General features: G+C 37.5%; 1 protein-coding gene across 1 annotated transcript; it reads right to left on the bottom strand.

Moving 5' to 3' along the window:
* Window positions 1-861: 861 nt before the first annotated feature.
* SLC22A16 (solute carrier family 22 member 16) lies at window positions 862-13993 on the bottom strand. Its single transcript, XM_010220340.2, has 7 exons — window positions 13293-13993; window positions 10511-10628; window positions 8148-8697; window positions 6240-6367; window positions 5771-5880; window positions 5178-5277; window positions 862-1244 (listed from the first exon to the last, which is right to left on the bottom strand). Exons 1-7 carry the CDS (start codon window positions 13850-13852, stop codon window positions 1053-1055), a joined length of 1758 nt encoding a protein of 585 aa, XP_010218642.2. The 5' UTR covers window positions 13853-13993; the 3' UTR covers window positions 862-1052.
* Between the last annotated feature and the right edge of the window lie 8271 nt (window positions 13994-22264).

The following is a 22264-nucleotide window of genomic DNA, read 5'->3' on the forward strand; positions in this document are numbered from 1 at the left end:
ATAACACTGTGTAGGCACCTCTGTGTAGAAAGCCTGAGTAAGACCTAGGTGCCACTTATTCTACTTCACTGAGGACAGGGCTAGGCCTTGTTGCAGGTGTAATTCTTAAAAGTTATGAAGAATCTGATGCTATATCTGAGCTGAAATAAGTGAGAAGAGTGCACTGAAATAACAGTCTGGAATGAATGCAATTTTCAAAGGCATCGGATGTTGCCTAAACTAAAAAGAATTTACTAAGGCAACAACAGATCCAGTGGATATTTTTTTTTCTAAACCACTAAGAAAAATACATTTGACATTCAACAGAATGAATAGTATACAAACTATTTGCACATTCTGCAAATGTAAGATTACTGTTTCAGTCAGAAGCTGTTCTACAGAATAATTTTTGTTGCCAGCAATGGCAACTTTTCCAGTAGTAAATTTGAAAAATAAATTGAATAGGTTGGCTTAACTTTTAAATTATTAGTATGACTTGATCCACTATTAAGTCTTCTCTATCAAATTATAATGATGTGTTTGAGTTTACTATGGTCTGAAGTCTGAATCCTGGAATTGTCCATTGCAATAAGACAAGGATGGATGGAGCATTTTGTGTTGCATTTACAGATGTAACTGCAAAGAATCTGAAGTAAAGAATTGAAATATTTGTGTATGTATGTATAATCAGGAGGCTTTCAAAATTTAGAGTACACATTCCAACCGGTCACAACAAGTCAGATGATACGTTTGCTAAAATTCTGAGAGAGTTTCTTCTTCTGACAGAGGATCTCGAAATCATAGAATCATAGAATCGTTAAGGTTGGAAAGGTCGTCTAGAGATCCCAACCCCCCTGCACTCACAGGGTCACCTAGAGCATGTGAAATCCCATCAAAATTTCTACAGTACCTGAGTCATGTGGAAAAGGCTTTGTATACTTGCTCTATTGAAAAGCAAAGGCTGGATACAGATTAAAAGGCACAGACATTGTACTATAGTCACATTTCTTGACTAAAATGACCTTAAGAATTATATAGTTATGAAAATCAGGAAAGGACATTTTGCTGTTGCTTTATTTCTCAGTGTTGGCTGTTTCTTGACCAAACATCTCTATCTTTTCTGGAGGAGTCTCCCCTGAACAGTTTTCCTTGTTTCTTCCCAACTCTGTAGCTTCCATCAACGTATTAGTCAATGGTTTTCCAAGAGTTTCTGGAAGCATTATTGTTAATATTCCACTCAGAAGAGCCATGATTCCAACAAGCAACTAGAAGAAATGAACAATAGCTGTAAGAGTAGAAATGTCTTTCAAGTCATGCAAATCTTTGATCTTGCTTGATAGTGCACTTAAAGAGCAGGAAACTGCAATGTAAAGCAAAGTCTTAAATGTTGACTGTATAACAGATCTGCCTCTGTGAGTACAGATGAAAGATTACACAGCAAAGTTAATGAAGAGCAAATGAAGTGTTTTGCTCCGCATTTCAATATAGTGCAAGGAGCAATGATTCTGCCTGAGAATCTTTTCTTTTCCTTCATTTCTGTGCCTTGTTTAGTAAGCACATTTCACACTTCATCCAAATATGGAACATTAAACCCCAACTTTCTTCCATCCTTAGACTGTTAAAAAAAACTCATGCTTGCATACACTACATCATGCCTGGGCAGAGGGTTTTCCTACGTACTGTGCTAGTGTATCATCCTTCCTTTGCCCTGTGGTGATTCTAAGGTCTGCCCCATTTGTTTAATTCTTCCTTTCTGAATGTGAGAGAACATTGGGAATTACTGTGTCTAGATCTCTCAGAGCTGGAGACAAGTAACATCCAGCTATCACCTGCTTCTGAGTGAGAATAGCTCTTTCAGTCAGAAAAGAGCTTTAAAATTGGAATTCTCCATAGTAACCCTGAAAGAGCTTTTCCATGTAAATATACTTTGCTACCTTTGCTTCCCTCTGAGTTAAGATGTCAGCTTGTCTCAAGCAGTCTTCTGAGAAGCAAAATTCACACTGGTGCACACATTTACTTTTTTTGAACTTAGATTGAATATAGAAGCTGGCAAAATAAAAAATTAAGCAAAATACTGTTGAACACTGCAATTTAAAATGAAAATAAAACAGTCATGATCCTATCATGAGCAATTACCAGAAAAATAGCAGAAAGAGGATCAGTGAAAATATTACTGAGTGACAAACTGACACATTGCAGACATACATATATATATATACATGGCGGAAAGGATATTTAAAAATGTATTTGGAGATATTCAGCTCTTACTTCTGAGTGGCAAAACTCTCTCCATGACTGAAACATGATTTTTCTGCCATGATAAGACAAGCTGTACAGTAATATGATGTTAGCTGTCATGAGTTCCTATTTAAGAGCACTGAGGATTACTGAAGGATACTGAAGTCCACACATTACTCATTTCCTTAGTTAGCCATATATTTGTTGTATATGAGAACAGGATCACTACTGATGCCCAGCAGAACAAGGTTAAAGCAACATTGTGTGTTGAATGTGTGTGTCTTTTCTGTTCCACTTAGTCTCTCAGACACTTTCTATTCTTTCCAGGCTTTCCTTCCTCATGAGGCTCCCCCTTATTCCCCACTAACTGTCCCTGTTCCATAAGCATAGTCATCACCATCTTTCCTGCCTTCTAATCCTGCCTCTCTCTATTCCATCACCAAGCGTTAGCTTCCTTTTTCAGTGTGAAAAGGCTGCTGCACCCAAACTGCTAATTAATTTAATCTCCCTGACTCTACAAAGCATTTGCCAGTACTTCCTACAAAAAGAGAGAATATGAAAGAAATTAAGTCACAGTATGTTAATGACAGGACTTTTCAAATGTCCCCTACGTTTTCAGGGACACAACCCACACATCAATGAAGTCACTCACATTCAATCAAAGGTATCCGACCTAATTTAGCAAACACATACACTGTGTACGCATGTAATATTTTGCTTATAACTCAACAGAAAATGTCCTTCATGTGCAATCAATTAGATAAAAGGTTATGGATTAAAGTACATTATTCTCTAAGCTATTTAATTATATTTGAGCTCTGTTAAAGTTACTGGGATGACAGTACTTGTTTAAATTCTTTGCTTTTTCAGGGTGTTAATTTAAATCAGACTTTCTGGAAGGTCAAACTCTCAAAGTATTTCCAACATTCCCATATATCCAGCAGCTTCTAACTGCTACCATAAATAACTTCAAACAGATTTATCACCATTTTTCTTGCGCCTTCCTTCCCTACCTGAAGAAGCAGTTTTAATTTCACACTGGTCTAAAGGCCTGGATTTAATACCCCATCTAGAACAATGATAATTTGCATTAAATATCCTTTAAAAATAATACTTCTTACTTTGAAGAACCAGCAATTATTCTGTTCTGCTGATAAAATGTATGTCCGTATCTGTTGGCTCAAATCCAACCTTAAAGAAATGATCTTATTTACAAAATCCCCACTTCATTAAAAGAAAAAAAAAAGATTAAATTTTGTCCTGCAAATTCAGTAGTATTAGACATAGAATTTGCACATATTTAACTTTACTGACCTTCATGGACTCTTTTTTTGTACTTTATGGTTTATCTAAGAGAGAAATGAAGCTTGTCGAAGGGCTAATGTAACATAATGTTTAATAGATGAGAAAAACAAATAGAGTATACGTAGAGCATTTGTTTTGCTATAAGTTCACTAGAAGGTTGTCACACGAACACTGTATTTGGCAATTTATTCAAGATTTACAGACATTTGGTGTAATATCTTGCAAACTCCCAGGTGGCAGAGCTGTAAGAGAGGCAGACTGGCAAACAAATCGCAGTATTAACTGCTTGATAATGTGTGGTGTGTACAATAGATCAAAATGAGGTATATCAGTTTACTTCAAAATGTAATCCATTTCATTTCACTTTCCTTCCAAAACACTTCTGTTTGTTAGCTCAGACTTGGCACGCTATGCTCCAACCAAAGACTCGTCTATTTAATAAACTGATAAATGCTTTGTAGTAGGAGCTAATAATGAAAACATATTCACAGTTAACTGCTACACAACTCCACAGAGAGATACTTTGAATACTTTTTCTACACTGAGTTGTTCGTATTTGAAATAGTTCCTCTCCTTTTTACTGCCATTGGCACTGCCCTCCTAAACTTTTCCACGTTTCCACCATCCGTGGTTTAACTGCACTGATAAACCTTATCTCAGCTAGTAAAGGCAAAACACTGACGCAAGAAAGAGAATGTGCCCCCACGATCAGCCTGTTGTGCAAATGGTAGCATGACCTGGAGTCACCTACAAGCTGGACCTCCTTAATGAATCCAACTCTGTTGCCCATCAGCGTCTCCCTTAAATTCACCAATACATCATTTTCTTCTCTTGTATCTCTTGAGTTGTTTCTTGAGTGGTTATACGCTGGCTGTTAATAGTGTTGACTCTTAAGCACATCTGCTGCCTCTTTTCTTGGTTGTTTCCAGCTTGATACTTTTTAGGCTTTCACAGGGCAGAAGGCTCTGGCCTTAGGTAGTGGCATTCATGAAATACTATATAGGACAAGGTTTTTCTTCATGGACTACATTTTGGTTGATGTAAATGAAAAATGAAAAGAAAAAAAGAAAAGGTGCTTTGGGACAGTTTTGAAGACCAGATATAGTAAATATATGAAATTCTCCATCTTTTGGAAGGCTATTCCAAAGATGCAGTGTCCCACGGAAACCATGGAAAAGATTAAACATAATATTAAGAAAAGTCTGGGAGCCATCCATGTTGAATTCCAAGACTGGAAAAAATTGCCCTTTTGACAAAAGGGTAGGAGCATGGCCAAGAACTGCTAGGTCTGCTGAATAAGTATGAACTGTGTTATGTCATAAATGTTATATGATTGATAAGATGTTTTTGTAGAAAAGAATGTTATCAATTTTATACTAGGATTCAGTGCATAACAACATTTATGTCTTCAGTCATAACAACTTCAGAGAAGATTTTACTGACTCAAAATATCTCTTTAGCTTATCTGCTTATTCTTAAATTCTTAAAACGCTTTAAGTCTCATAAACTCTGAGACTTAACATTTACAACAAGAATGATTCGTTCAATTTGCTTTTCAAAATAAAGGTTCTTTGACTTCCAGTTCCTGAAAAAAAATGAGTGATACAGACTCCTTTTCAAAATGAGAAGCATTCGCCATTGAAATAAACACTTACAAGTGGCATGAAAATCCAGACGCTTCTTAGATATACACAGAAAGGAGCAACTACACTTCCTACACGGCACATCATGCTCCCACTTCCAACAGCAAGTGACCTACACATGAAACAAAGAATTTAATAAGAATTCCGGTAAACAGAGCAAACAGAAATGCATGGACACCTACAATACTAGTAGGATGATACATGTCTTTCTGCACTTGTACTATTAAATAATGCTACACAATATAAATTTCTACTGTAGTGAAATTAAACTGCTCTCATAATTAAGATTATATTCAACCATCATTCCATATAGATTGCAGGCTGTATAACCAGGAATGTTAACAAAGGCATAAGCCATGTTTAAGAAAGTATTGAGCATTCTTCTGGTCCCTCAGTGAAACCAATCAATGCACATGGAAATGAAAAATAAATAAAAATGTATTTTATAGTCAAATATCAGACAACTCCAGAAACTCATCTCAACCCAAAGCTGTTGGACTGCTGCCATTAATGCCAAGAGGAGCTGGATCTGGACCAAGAACATAACAGAGGAAATGAAATAAGAGAAAAGCAATGAAAAATACATAGCTGGTGAAAGCTCTTACCTTACAATTGTTGGATACAGTTCAGCTGTGTAGAGATAAATAAGGCCAAATGCCACTCCTATTGAGAACTTTCCAGCCATATTTGCTAAGATGATTAATATATTGAAATCCTAATAAAAGGGAGCACAAACAAATTATCAGAAAATGTTAGTATTCCAAACCTAATTGACAACCTTCAAAAGCTGTGATTTTTTAAACAATAAGTAATATTTATTGTTTTGCTTATATATAAACTTTTTACCAGTCTTGGTTCATTCAAGCCCTCAGAACATTTTACCTGTGATTCCCGTGATAATAGTGCAAAATCTCTAGTGTAAATATTTAGAAAACTATCTTAGACTGACAGCTGTGTTTTAAAGGAGACGTTTAATCAGCTACATGATTTAGAAAGAACAATCACATTTACAGACCTCAGATTCCATAAAAAATATTTCTACATTAGGAACACGTTAAATGTTATGTGACTAACCTGAGGTATGAACATAATTAAAACACAAATCAGTGCACTTGACAAAAGGAATGGAATGAGTGTGTTTCTCCTTCCCAGTTTGTCCATCCCAATGCAAGCAATGACATAGGAAGGCAACTCCACAGCACCTGTCATGAAATTAATTTGGTTTTAACCCATGGCGACAGACTCTCGCAATAACTCTGACTTCCTCTTTGTGAGGATTCAGTTAATCTAGGGGTTAGACTGTTTTTAAATGTAATAAGTAGGTGAAATCTGGAGACAACCAGTGTGTTGGGCTTGTTCAGTTCATCGCAAAAAATGGCAACAGGAAGTAAAAATCATGCCCTAAAATGTGGCGGGTGAAGACGGGACAAGGGAACCAGGTTTTACAGCATAAAGAAGCTCCAGATCAATTTGTGGTGGGAATGAAGCATGGAAATGGTTGGGAAATTACAGAAAACAGCAAGGCCTTAGCCCTGCTCTCCCAGCACTGATATTTGTGCCTGGAAGCATCCATTTGCCGTTCTTTTGCTCCAGGTCTTTTCACACCAACAGCTTAATCTTTCTCTCTTCCTCATAATAAAAGAGGGTAGCTGCTTACGACATCTCACTGTCACCCCCAATTTCTCATGTCTCTTTCCAGAGAAAACTTCTGCAGCCCTGCTGGAACTGGAGTTTGGCTGCAACTGTTCACATACCTTGTTCAAACATGATTTGCTCCTGGAAAAATTATACTACGCTTAAGCCAGTTTGGACATGTTTAAACCAGCTTGCTCATACAGAATGATTATGTCCAGTGCAAAATCAAGGAAGAACATAAGGTACAACCTCGAACAAATATACTGCATGCCTTTTCTAAGCACATATAGTATGTCAGTACACTTACAATAATGGGAAACAGTCTTCTGGTTCTGGCTTTGTGTTGATCTAAGCAGGCTGTGGTTATTCAGCTTAATGTTAGGAGTCTCCTGGAATATTTTTGAAACAGGCAGATAAAGGGATTTCTGCAACATGCTCCTATCATCCCACTGTAGTTAAAGGGGCAACACTAGCACCTATTCTGCAACACAACAGTCAGTCTACCAGTGTGCTATAAGATGAAATGGATGTTATCACAACTGCACAAGCTGAATTCGTGAGCGTCCCAGTCCTGCAGTGTGCTTACATACATGAACAGTCACGTCTGCTTCACTCCGAGCTCTCAGATGCATTAAGCAACATTCACGATTTAATTCTTTGCTGGCTCAGAGCTACGTGCCTGATCTGGATTCCTCTGAAGCCAATGGAATATCTCCACTGATCTTAACAAACTTTGGATCAGGTCTTGAATTCATGAGCAGCCTTCATAAACAACTTAGATACCAGAGGAAGATCACAGTTAGGCAGGCAAAATTAGAAGAATATAGAAACGGAATTAAAAAATAAATAAAAGCTGAGAAAACTAAAATTACTCTAGCTTCTGAAAATAGAGTGCATCTATTATCTGTATAGATGGACTTAATACTGTCAGGACTGTAAGAATTTACAGGAATAATCTTTACTGCCTTCTTCAAGTCTGTGCATTTAATGGAGCTACATGAATTTGTGTTGCTGATCCAGTTTCCTTTGTTTTTTGTGTGACTCTGCTTTACACTTACACAGCAAAGAGGACAAAAACAGATTTGGTTTTACAACCAAAATGTTTTTACAAAGCCAGACAGAAGAATTTTGTACCTCAAAAAATATTTTTTCTTTCCAGAAATGGTGAGATTTCAAGTGAATGGATTCCCTTTGGTGTTAGTCAACTTTCTAAAGGATTATCATGAACATTTTTGAGAAAGGTTTATAGTAGAATGAATAAGCCAGATAATCAGCTCTCAGATTACTAGATACTTTTAAATTACACATTATAGTTCTGTCATAAGCAAAGTACAAGGGAATAATTACCTATGAGAAAGAGATTTAAATACTCATTGCCTCCTAGATTGACCGAACTCAGGGAGAACACGTAGTATCCTAAACTCCCAGTGAACCAGACCAGCCAGACTGTAACGGTCCTTCTTGCAATGGGCCAATTACAAAACAGATCTAGGATGTTGTGCTTCTTCGTGGAAGATACATCATTATCACCCGTTCTGTCACTGCCTAGATGGTCTTGTTGGACTGAGCAGAGTTCAGAGATCTTACAAGGAGTGCTTACTTTGTTCCATCTTGCCATTATATCAATTACTTTTTGTGCATCTTCGTATCTTGCCTCTGACAGTAGCCAAAAAGGTGTTTCTGGGAGCATCCAGCAGCACAAGACAAAGGGAAGAGTTGTTATGGAGAGAAATATCTGATAGACCCACCAGGTCCGAACCAAAAATCCCATGAGTGCCACAACCATCACGCCCACAGCAAAAAAAGCATGGACATGCATAGAAGCCCAGGTTCGAGCTTTAGTGCCAACAAATTCAGTCACATAAACAAAAGCCACAACCAGATAGCCACTTGAAACCTGGGGGGGAAAGAGAGAGAGAAAAGTAAGTCTGAGGTTGGTGCCTACTCTCCCTGTGCAACAGCAGTAAAACCAAAGAGCTAACGGTGTTCCCGAGCTGTGTACGTTTAACTGAGAGGAAAAAAAGGCAGTCTTGAGAACAAAGCAACTGGAGAAAAAAACTCACTCAAACCTTCAGAATAATGGGGTGGTATTCAAAAACGCGGCAGGATTTTGGATGCCTCACATTACTGAGGGGGGAAGCACTATCAAGAGAAACCTGAGAAATTTGAGCCTCGCTTGCTCATGTCACTAAGCCTTTCACCCTTGCAAGTCAGGTCCATTAATGGCATCACAAACTAGACACTTAAAAAAAATAAGGTGCAGCAAAATAAGAGCCACTACTTGACCTTGTTTTTTAAGTAGACTATTGGTAACCCACACATCAGGGATCTGCAAATTTACTGCAAATTAGCTTCCATACCCTCATAAATGTCTCATTAATTCATCCTCTTACAATGCTGGAAGAGAATCTGATTTATGGGTTATAGGAAAACTGTTGTAGATTTTCATATGCTATCTGGCCATACTAATAGAATGTAATTACATGTGTGGTTTTCATTAAAGCATTTCTTCATTGAAAATATATATTTCAATTTCTCTAGAAACATTCTAATCTCTTGTCATCTCAGAACATTAACACAGTCAGAAAACCTAACTTAGAAAATATTCCAGTGAATTATTTTGATCAGTCATTTTTCTGGTTACACATATAGCACTGAATGAACTGCTGCTGAACCCACAGAAACTGCTTGGGAAGCTGTTGCTCATCTCAGTGGCAGGGGCTGGGACCTTGGACCTCCAGCTTGCAAATCCATCCTGGTAGACAGGGAAAAGAAACAGCATCTGTCCGGGTGGAGCTTTTTGCTTTTATAAACTGCTATAGCCCTTATCATCAACAGCCAGGGTACTCAGTAGAGGGACTTCTGTTGATCTCACTGTTCAAGGCCAAACTCCTGTGTGGTTTTTCCCCACCCCATCAGAAATTCTCCTGAGCAATAGTCAGGCAAAGGGAAGTCCAGATCCAAGGTCCTCTCTTGACTAAAGCACTGTCATCAGGAATAAAATAAATGATGCAATTATTTTCGATTTTCTTGACTACTTTATACAACATATTATTTGTCTTGTGATAGCTTTCTAATATCTCAATGCATTATATAATGGAAGACTACAAGCATTATAACTTTGGATATAAATTTGTAATTTACATTTTGTCACTAAATACATACATAAATATATAGACACACACACACATATATATACACACACATATTGGAATACTCTTAAGTATAGCATAAACATGTAAGTGTTAAACATGTCTACCTATATACTTAGCATTTCAAATGTAGTTTAAAAGACCAAAGAGATGTATGAGAGAAGTGCATCTCTTCTCCATCACTGAAAATGGTAGAGATAAAATCATACTCATTATAGATTTGTTATTTTAAGAAAAATATAGTCCACTTCTAATGTCAGCTGCAATGCTAAAACCAGAGTTTGCTGCTCACACCTGCTATTTAATTACCAGTCCAGCAGAGGTTGGGATAGAGGAAGCACCAAACACTGCTTCATACAGATGCTTTCTATTAATTCAAAGAAGGAAAATGTGGCTGATCCAAGAATATTCAGACTCTCCCTGCTCTGCTGAAATAAGTGCAACAGATGGGCTTTAGAATAATGAAGTAGGGGAGAAAAGAGGGGAAAAAAGGGAGGTTTTCCTGAGGAGTGGTAGGAAATGACACATAAAAGAGGCAGGGTGAACATGCCTTCTTACCATAGCAAGGAGAAAGCGCACAACCACAAAACTGTAGTAGTCAAATGCGAATGCTACTGCAACACCAAATACAAACTGGCCAGCACTTGTGAACCAAATAACACGCCGTCTTCCCATCCTGCAAATCACAGCAATAATAAAGTCATGAATAACCATAAACATCCTATTAAAACATAACTGCAACTCCAGAGAGCTCAACTGGAAGTAAGTCTGAAGATACTGTACTTAGTGCTCTGACTCATCACAGAAATCCTAGTTAGTTTCCTCTATTTTGTTTACCATGTGAGAAAGAAAACTATTAAATTTGCAGTAAATCTAGCTAAACTCAAGGAAGAGAAAACACTTACGGGAGAAACTTCCACTCCAAAATTTTGGCAGGAAGAAAAAGGTAGAAATGGGCATTACATATGGTCGTTTCCTGCCTGAAATTTAACTTCCACATAACAAATTTGCTTATTTATTCTGTCTGAGTAGGTAAGACTCGCTTTTTCAGACATTTCATATTAAGCCATGTCTACTTAGTAAGTTCTAATGCAAGTTAGTTGTAGTAGCACAAGCTAGATCTTGCCAAAAGCAAAAAACAAGTTGGATAGTAAAGTGAGGCCTCTGTAATGGATCTCTGTCCAACTAATTTAAGTTAAATTCTTGAATCAATGACAACTTTATGGCATACTTGTACAAACATAGACATCCAGTGAATTAGGATACTAGCAGCAAAGAAAATTATGCCAAACATTAATTTCCTATCAAAAATGTATTTAGTACTTTTCCCTATAAAAGGGGGACATTTGGTAAACAGGAACCTATATCTCTGTCCTCTTCCCATACCTCAGAGAGAAAGCATGTATACCAAGCACAGCTAGCTGTACCTAAACAAGTGAGCCAATGGCATCAACAACAAACTCAACTGAGGAGAAAGCCTAGATATACAATACTATGCCATAGATGCATGATACTCTACTGACAGATTCATTATACTCTATTTTGTCTACAAATGTTCTGTAATACTAAATACCCTGAATCATTTTTATTCCCTCCGTGATAATATCTACTTATTATCTACTCCACTTTGAACTTCTTTTCACAGATATGACTCTTCTGTTTGGGTGGAGAACGTGGAAACTTCCAGGGCTGGGAGGGTGTTTGTCTGTTCTTTCTCTGTGAGTGCTTAGTACTGCACTAAAACAGTTCTGGAAAGTGAGGTTGTAAATAGGAGAGAGAGCCTGAACAACAACATCTTTCCAGCTCTCTCCCATTTTCCTCTGACCCTGAGCTGAAGGATCTCTGTGGAAGGAGTTGTCATGCACATTTGGTTGCTACCTCCGGCCAGGATTGCCAGAAGTGATCCCAGTGGGTCCCAGCTGTCGGGCCTCTTCTGCTGGAAAATCTGTTAAATGGCAATGGGAGGAACCCACAAACTTATTTCCCACCAGCCAGGATCTGTCAGAAAATAATAACTTTCAGCTGTAAAACCCATGGTTGCAAATCTGCAATTCAGAATGCGTGTATTATCTTAACTGGCTGTCCATAGTTTGAATTAATGAAAATGAGAACAACATGATCACCATCTTGTAAGTCATGTCTGACTATTAATTAATAAAGCTATGACTGATTTAAAGAGACACAGAACAAATGTTGGCATTAATTCTGGTTTTGTATTAAATACATTTACAAAGTCTTGGAGCAGGAGAAAGGATGGATTCCATGTAGTCTAAAATACAAACTAAAGCAAAAAAAAAAAGTGTTTTTGCACTGCAACACTGAAGCTTTGTGCTAATGAAGGAAAACAAGAAAACAATGCGAGTGGTCTATTTTTTTTCTGCTCATACTGTTAGCAATATCCTGGAACAGGATTTCATCCTCCATGTAACAGAGCTGTTAGTCTAAAAGATCTCTTATAGAAAGAAGTTAAAGCAGTTTTTACATGAAAATAAAAGTGGACAAACTGCCTCAGACAAAGCCAAATACAACATAGTTTAGAATTTGGATCTAATCTGGGTGGCTCCTTGTCTCACCTGAGAAAACACTCAAGGAAGAGCATTGGAGGGGGGGCAAACTGACAAAAACCCTTGGCACCGTGAGCAGAGGTCCCCCTATGCTCAACGAGACCTTTGTACATGCTGGTCATAAATGAAATTACAGCAAATCTCCCTCATAACCATTTTTCTTCCCATCTGGCTTAACCTGAAGTTAAACTAGTCATTCAGGGAAAAACTACAACTGGATTGCAACACTGATAAGGAAAGGCAATATTTGGGTGTTTACTTTAAGAACACAGGGCTTGATCAAACTCTCAGAGGTTTTGCATCAGTCCCACAGAGCTGTATTCATGACAGAGATTAGGAAATCAGTGATTTAAAAATAAATGAGTTTTAACCTTTAACTATTTATTATACCCAGAAATAAACATTTACATTTCCAGGAAGAATTTCTCTGACTCATGAAAAATAAGGGGAAAACCTCTTCCCAGCTCTTACTATTGGTATTACTACTTACCATTGCTATTCTTGTAGGAAAGAAAAAATAATCTATGGGCAATCTACAACTCAAGGCCTAGAAAAACAGCTGACTAGATTAGCAAATGAATTCTAAAGGCAAATTATTTACAAAAATGTTGTAAAATTAGTGCTTGCTACAAGACAAAGAAGTTGAGTTAAACACTTCTGTGAATAAAAAGACATCAGAACCCCCTGAGTTCATATATAATCAGCAAACAACAAAACTGATAGATACACATTGAGTTACTGAGGTCTGAAGCTACAAATTACAGATGGCATTTTACCTGTCAGCAATATCACCAAAAATCACTGCTCCAATCAAGACTCCAAGCATGAATGTAGGCTGGATGAATTTTGCAAGCCATTCTTGGTCACAGACCAGATCCCACTCTGTAACAATAGTGCTCTTCCATTTTGTATGATCATAGAGAAATCCATCGGAACAAGAAAATTCCGACTTGTTGCCCCTGTATTCATACGTGAGATCTGAACTGTCTTCTCGTTTGGACTTGCTGCATTGTTTAAGCTCCCAAGTTTCTCCATTTTCCAGCTGGACCACAATGTAATTTTCTGTTGATGTCCATAGTGTCCAGATATCCTCTATACTTGATCCAGAGGAGTTGTAGGAGAGAACCCTGCTCACATTTCCAGGGATATCACATACAAAGTTAGGAGTAACAGCCATGAACACAGAAGCTAAATAGTGGATACCACATGACATAGCTTGAAAGACAGATGCAAAATAGACAAATGCTTGGAATCTGTAAAGGAAAAAACAAAAACAAAAAAGTTTACTGAAGTAAAGCCCCCTCCACATAAAGACAAAACAATTAACATGATTCATTTGCTAGGATTGGGCCAGTTGTTGTGGTAAAGTCATATATGGAGACAACATTAATTGTGTAGAGGTTTAATACATAGCATTGCTTCAAAATTAACTGAGTCCTGCAAGAGACCAAGTATGAGAAAAGATCCACAAGGGAAGTTATCTGTCCCCATGGAATATCAAGCGTCTCTTCTGTCAAAAAAACAAATGCAAGCTCTTTACTCATGCTGGACACAGACAAGACTATTTAAAAAGAAACTATTCTGAACTTAAACACTTAATTGGCCAGCAAAAGCTGCCCCTCCAGTTCTGTGGAGTGCAGCCCTTCAAAATAAGGCTTTATTTTATTTATTGAAATGGTTACAAAACAAAGCTAAACAAAACAAAATGTTGTGACCTTATGTTCTGAGGCATAGAGGTATGGACATCAAATAAAACAAATTTATCCCCTTCATTTCTTCTAATTGCATCCATCTACCTTTCCATCTCTCTTTATTGTTTTGAAAATATGAAGCTAGAATACCTGTAGACATCGATACATGAAGATAGAATCTGAACAGAGTAAAATGCTCTGTACCAAAATGTAACTGTAAACTGGGTTGTGTTTTGGCTTTAAAATGCGGTTATGCATTAAAGATTTTATCATAAAACAAGTTTGCAAAATAAACATTTTATGTGTGACCTGGATTTTGGCATTTTAACAGCTTTTCAAAAATGCTTGGGATGCTTTGTATATAAAAATCATATGTGTTCAGAGGAAGCCTACCTATTCCTCAACACGTAGGTTTGCATCTGTGTCAAAGTACTTTCAGTGAACCCTGGTATCACTGACTTCAACTTCTGAGACAGTTTTTGCAAATCTAAACAAAAGGAATCTTTTCTTCAATAAAATGTTAAAATTATCCTCAGAATCAGTACAGTTCTAACTCAGAAAAACCAGCTCTGGTTTCATCTTCATTTTTGTTTGCTGGAAGACAATCACTTGCACTAATCTGAAGATGTACCTAATCCAGGCTTAAATTTCCTTGGTAAAGATTATGTTTTAGATTGTTGAAAAGTATCCAGTCTAAGACTTAAATTAATACAGTTATTAATTAATAAATAATAAATTAATAAATTAAGTATCATCACAATATCTATGAAATTCTGAACTACCCATAACCAGACAATATAAATACACTTTGCTGGGGGAATTGTTTTAATGTCCTTCTATGTAACCTAATTCTGTCCCACCATCCTCATTCTCCTCTGCCTTTTATCTTGTGATCCTTGATCCCACCCTCCACATAACAAGGCATCCCATAAGTTGATTCCTTCCCAGCCAAGAGAACTGTTCCTTGAGCACGGAGTGACTTAGCCATAAACCAAAGCAAGGCTAACCCTGCTCTAAAAAGCTTTTGGACTATCTTGGACCAGAAAGGAGCAAAGGTTATTGAGTCACTTTCACCCTTCTATTAATGCAGAAAAATGTGGTCAGCAACAGTTTTAGTTCCTCTTTCATAGCATTATTTTAACAGTAACTGTTCCCATTGGAAGAGAGCAACCCCAAGAGAGAGCAAGTGTAAATACTTCAGCTTGGGCTATTGCTGCAGCACATAGAACAACAGAATCAGGATCAGAGGATACTTAGCAAATTAGGAAATAAATCACCAGAAGTTGGCGCAGTTACATCTTCTACTAGCTAAGAAAGAGTGGCATATCTGGAACCAGGATTCTCAGTATTTGCAACATCTGTCATCAGCAAATCCCACTGTCAGATAGCCTAGCGGATATTTCCTTGGGCCTGGCAGCAGTGAAGTAATTTAAACGCTCCATACATTCATCTTGAGTTTGCTAATTAGCTCTCCTGGTATATAATAGATATTGTTTCTCTTCTGCCCAATATAAGTGAGCAAGAGAAAGACACTTAGGCCCTTTCCTGTTGGAGAGGCTTGAAAGAAGATAAAAACTGTAAGGACGGTGCCTCAGAAGAGATCATGAACCAATGCACAATGACATTTTTAAAAACACAAGTCCCCAGAGCATTACTAGGGCTGTAATTTAGGACTTTTCAAGCTAATCTCTGTACTAGCTTCTCCCTTGAGAGTTTTATCTTATCTCTTCCCGAACACTTCTTACAGTTGTGCTTCAATAACCATTTTTGGTTATTTGACTGCTCCACTGTCAAATCTTTCTGTTGGAAAGTTTCTCATTATATCTAATCTTAGTGTCCCCATTTTCAGTGTAAGGCTATTAGCTGCTTATAAAACATCCTTGTGCAACCTTGAATAAATCTTCCTGTCTTTTATCATCTCTTTGTAGAGAATTATCACTTATCCCCCTCTGGTTACTTTCTAAAGCTACATAAATTGTAGTCCCTTACCTTTCCTCATTTTTCTTTTGTGTCCTATAGAACAGTTTCCACCTCTATAAAAAGCAATAAAAGATTTATTTTTAAGAGATATCTGTCTCATAGGGTACCCCATCCATATTTCAAGGATTTAACTTCAAAATAGATATATTCTTGTAAAAGCATTCTTTCATTTCCAATATCACACAAATCTTGCCCATTTCCAATGAAGAAAATGGTTCCATAGTTTCATTATTTTCCTTACTTAATTTGCAGTACTACTTTTAAGCACACACAAAATGTAAAATAGAATGCCAGATACATGGCTATAGATTTAATTTATGCTGCCTAATCGTTAGTTTAAGAAGAGAACAAGCTGTTATTTTACAAGAAAATGTCTGTGTTGCTGTAGAATCCTGCGGGATGCATTACAGGGAGAGGGGAGAATTGCGGCTGATGTGTCACCAAAAATAGAGTTTGTTAGCACTAGTGGATAAGGGCATCCCACAGTTATGCCACCACATGAATGTGCTGCTCCCCCACTTGTGAAAACCATCCACTGTGGTCTCCAGGAAAAATTCACAAAGAGCTATAAATATATGTATATATATGTATATATATATATATATGTCAAAAACAAATGAAAACCTTTTTTGCTGTGAAAGCAAAAATCAGTGCTGACTTGTGCACTGTTGTGACAATGCTGGATAGAGAGCCCAACCTTACAAACTGCTGAGGAGCTGCAGTGAGTAGGAAGAGCTTTTCCTCTACAGAGCCATAATGAAAGCTTAGAAAAGTTGTAACTTGTATAGTTATGAAAAAGGAGTTAATTAGGCAGTCAGTGATGACATACAGAAAGTATGAAAAGTATGTAGGGAGCACGATATGTGGCATAGGGGAGTATTATGGATGCATTGAGCTTTCCTTGCCACAACAGCTAGGGAGTGAGCAAAGATGGAGCAAGACAGAGAGCGCACAGCAGACACGGGTTTGCTGAAACAGAGGCTGGGGCCATGGAGCTTGGCGCTGAGCAAGGAGGACAGGAGCCGCTGCCTTTCTCGTCTGCTGAGTTGCTAGTCTGGGATCCCCCTCTTTAGGTGGCCAGACACACGAGCTAAAACTCAGGCCTCTGGGTTGGTCTGGCTACGTCGCTGTTCTTGCCCCCTCTTAAAACTCGCTGCGGGCTGCTGCTCACACCGCCACTGAGCACTCTCCTCTTGGCAGCGGGGCTTGCGGCAGGGGCAGAGGAGGCTTTGGACCCCTGCTTGGGATCTGGGAGCACCCACGGCAGCAGGCAATTCTACGGAGAGCAAAATCACCTCGTGGGCACTGACACATCCCTGTGCAGCTCCACAGTGGCTGCAGTTGCAGCACAACGCGGAGAGGTCACACACTCTGCTGACACCGAGGTGCAGGCTAAAGTCTATGTTGTTCTTGCTGTGCATTATAAATGATTAACTTTTTTCCCTAATTCCTAATATAGGGAAATTAGAGTGATACCAGAGTGATAAGAAACTCCTCTGTTAGTGATTTGAAATCTCTCTACTGCAAGCAACTATGTAACATAATCCCTTTAGTAACATCACCATCCATGAAACAAGAGATAACTCCCACTCATCCATCAAAACATCAAGAAAATAACACCACAGTAGTGATTAATACTGTGGAAAATCACCAAGAAAAAGGCTTTTCTAATCAAAGCCTGCCGTTTATATTCTTAGTATTGCAAAAAAAAAAAAAAAAAAAGAGAGAGAGAGAGATAATTTCTGGAGACAGTTTCTGCTCTATATTATATGCTAAATTGCAAAGAATACTAATGATATTCATATACACACATCAGATTAGTTGATACATATATATTGGTGCAACAGTGATTTTCAAAAAATATATTTTACAGACACTTTTCTTTTTCAAAAATACACTTTTTGCATTTTGCAAGATCCGTGAACAAGATGACTGTCCTAGAAGGTATGATAATCTTTGGTTCCTCACAGTGTTTTTCCATCTCCTTAGTGGCTTGCCATGGGAGATAATTATTTGGCAAGCATATTTTGTCACTCTTGCCAGGACTGTCAAATATAGAAGTCAATAAGACTTTGTAGGTTACTGCTCCAGCTTATGAAAGCTTAATGAATGCCAAAAGTCAAATGAGCATCAAACTGTCTTCATGTAAGCTTAAGCAAGACACAGCATGAAAATGTAACAGTCTTTCTTGGAATATTTCTGTGAAATTTCTCAATTATTCTTTTTCTGTTTACACTGAAAAAGAATTTTGTATTTTCTGACTTAGTGCTCCACAACTTTTATGATCTCATGAGTGAGAAAGGCAAATGTTACTTTCATAATTTTAATACCTAAAAAGAAGACATATTTCTGCTCTAAGATAACAAACCAGATGTCGAAACACTGCCACCGTGGCTGGAGCTTCATGATGCAATACATTCTGTGTCATTGTAAAGTGTTTCCTTCTCCTTCTTTCACTCTGTTTATTCATCCCTGAGATACAGCACGCTCTACCCTCAATTGCAGTGGAATATTTTGTGTGGACTGGCTGTTAATCGTATCTGGAAACTCACTGAACTTGAAAAAAAAGCTGTCAAAAGAGATGATGATTGAAAAAATCAAGTGGGACCAGTTGTTAGATCCAATTAACATTGCATCCATGCAAACAAGCCAGGCCAGCCTATTTGAGAGGCAGCTGATTTGGGAGGCAAAAATATCTGAACTGGACCTTATCACCACATCTACGTTGGAGAATGAGCCTTTAGCCTACCTTGGAAAGCTATTGCTGCATATAGCTGGAACAAGACTTGTTACAGAGCAAAAAGGCTGTTCTCTGATTATGTAAAGATTTGTACTATTCCACAAGTTTTACAAGACCTATTTTTACTGTTTGTCTTTTCAGCCACCCTGTTAACAAATTGCTTGCTCTCAGTCCGAAAACACAGCCTTTTTTTTGTTGCACTGAGTACACTCAATGGGATGGCTTTAGTGGGAAAAAAAATCTCCAGATATTTACTACTTTTGAAAGAATTTGTGTTCAGAAACTACATTCTTTAATGTGAGAAAAAAAAAAAAGACAAATTTTTCCTCTCCAAACCAAAAAGCTATGAATAGCGCACTCACACATTTATTTTTTGAGAGGAAGGGAGCTGAATGAGCCTACTGGCTACAGTGCAGTGAGCTTGGTTTGAAAGTAGCCTTAAATATACAACAGTCACGGCCTTGTTCAACTTACTTACGGTGTCAAGAAGAGCAAGCTTCCTTCCCTCCTAAGGATGGCTTGAACTACACTAACACTTGGTCTCAGCCTGCATTAGCAAGAGTCATTCCCAGAATCTGTTTTCAGATGCTGTGTTCGATATCTAATCTAAGCATGCCCATAGCATAGACTCAGCAATTAGAAAATGTAGATTACCTACCACCACAGAGATGATGTGTGCATCAACACGCAATCAATTACCAAATCCTTCGTACAAGATTTTAAAACCGATTTGCTGAAGAATTGTAACATTTCTTCGTCTTTCCTACTCAAAATCTTTACTAAGAGGCCAATTTGCTCTTTTTACCATATTTCAAGCTTGTTGCTGATATTCCTGTGTTCCACCTCTAGCATAGCAAACAAATAGTAATTGACAGAAGATCCTAAGCCTTAAGAAATAAAATTGCAAACTCTTAAAGGTTTTCAGCACTTGAAGCTTTCACCTGATTTTTTATATACTTTTCTGCATATATCTAAGGCTGAAATTCAAAGAAAACCAAAACTGGTTGATTTTGGTTAACTGAACAGCTCCAATTAATTAGTAATACAATGTTCAAAAACATTTTTTCTCTGCTCCTTTTTTTTTTAACTCAAATACTTTAAGCACTCTTGTAACAACCTATGTCCTGCCTGTCTGATCCCTCTTCCTCATTCCAGATTTTATATATATATACGTATAATCCAAACAGAAAAGTGTGTTCTTTTTCAACAACCTCCATTACCAAATTCAACCCATGTGGCTATCAACACAGCCTAAGGAGATCTATATAGTAATCACAATTTTGGCAAAGGGCAATCTTTCTGTTAATTAGCACATTTTCTTGTTAGTGCAGTTCCTACGTGAAGTCACCTTTCCTCAGCACTTAGATTCCTGTTTCTTACAACTGAAGGACCGTTCAATCACAGCTTTCGGCTATGGACAGAGATGAACAGCAGAAAGGTCAGATGCTGCTAAAGATGTTCAGATGCTTCTCGTTCCCCTTTTGCCCCTGCGGGGTTAACCAGCTGAGCAGTGATCACAACATGAGCAGAGCTGGCAAGCGGCACTGGGCCACAGGGAAAATGTTTGGGAAGAGCAGTCGTAACACCTTCGAGTGCCAGGGATGGGGTCAAACTGTGCCCTTATCCTACGCTGCGCACTTGTCCTTCCTGCTCTCTGTGGGGCACGGATATTTACCAGCTAAATAAAAAAGAGACCATGCAGCATTTAAGTTATTTGTGTTTATTTTGGAATGATTTAGATAAATGCTAAACACAGTAGGTAACTGTTTGGTAGTAACCACTTCCAGCTCCCTGCCCCCCTTCTCTCTCTCTTTTTTTTTTTTTTTTTATGTTTCCATTCCAGGAACAATATTTTCATAAACAGCTACTATTTAGCATATATTTTGTCTGCATACTGCATTACTAGCATTGCCTCTTATATGGGAAACTCAATAGCAGGATCTTTAGTAACATTGTCTTCTTTTGGACAGCTTCATTTTTTGGAACAAATCTAAATTATGTATTCAATTCCCTTCTGCACTGCAGCTTTTCCATCAGCTGTGTAAGTAAATCATTTCATGTCACAATCTGTAAAGCATCTAATAGCATTTATTTATCTATTTACTTATTTATTTTGCTGTTGCATCCTATTACAGACACAGGCACTACTTCTTGTATAAATTGTTATTATGATTCATTCCTCCTCCATTTGGGAAGTCAGAGGTTTTCACCTGTTTACCTTGATGGGACACTGCACTAACTTTGGTCAAACTATGGAAGTTTATATATATTCTGCCTGGGTGTGGGGTTTTGGGGGTGTTTTTGTTTTGGTTTGGTTTGTTTTTTTTTTTTTTTGTCTACAATCCTGAAATAAAACCAGTCAATTTTGACACAAGTTAGGCATTTACTTATTTGTTAGTCTACTAACATGTTCCTATAGTAAAACGCTGAGCCTGGTCTAGCTGATGGAACAAACAGACGTAATGAAAACCCACTTTTTGAATGAAAACTCTCTGTTATGAAAAAACTAAAAATATCTTCTTCAAAGACTATCTTATAAAATGCTCAAGCCTTACTCCTGTCATAACAAATTATGCTTTTTAATAATTTTTATAATAATTTTTTATTTTTTTGTTGTTATTTATTCATAGCAATGCCATAGAAGATTTGGATTGAGCCTGGAAGATGCATTTTCAACCTAAATTCAATATAAATTCTCATCATGCTATGCCATGCTTATTGTTAAGCATAAGAGTTTCTAAATTAGAAATCTAATTCCTCCCTGCTTGGCAGATGATTGTAATATTTTTAATTCTTCAAAGGTTTCTGGAAGATCTCCCATGAGAAGGTAAAACAGGTAAGCAGTCTGCATAATCAGTTCAAGCATACAGGACATCACTTACCTAGCAAATATTAACAACCATTCTTGCACATACTTACATTTCTGGGGTTTTCAGTCAGAAATAATAAGCCATATGGATCAAACTATGTTCAAATCATTTCTGTAAATATTGGACAGAGATGTCACAGAACTTTGAGTTGTTCCAGTTTTTTTCTTCCTTAATACAAGCACTAATTTTATAACCTAAAATATGATCAAGATGATCTACGTCAAATTCAATGGGCTACATAACCACTGCTACCACCTGGACCACCTTTTTACTCTCTCTGGCTCTGTTTGTAGCTTTTGCAAATTCTGACTTTCACTACAGTGATTCTACTTCAAGAGCAAAACAGAGGAGATGATAGAGCATTTACATGTGTTTTATGTTTTTAGGAATATTTCACTGACAACAAGGCTCATTTAACAAGATGCCACATTTACAGAATTAAGTATCAGCTAACCCTGTCTTCTAAA

Source organism: Tinamus guttatus, unplaced genomic scaffold (genome assembly GCF_059628265.1).
Source record: "Tinamus guttatus ecotype Peru unplaced genomic scaffold, ASM5962826v1 Tinamus_guttatus_pri_ptg000010l, whole genome shotgun sequence".
Classification (NCBI taxonomy): Eukaryota; Metazoa; Chordata; class Aves; order Tinamiformes; family Tinamidae; genus Tinamus; species Tinamus guttatus.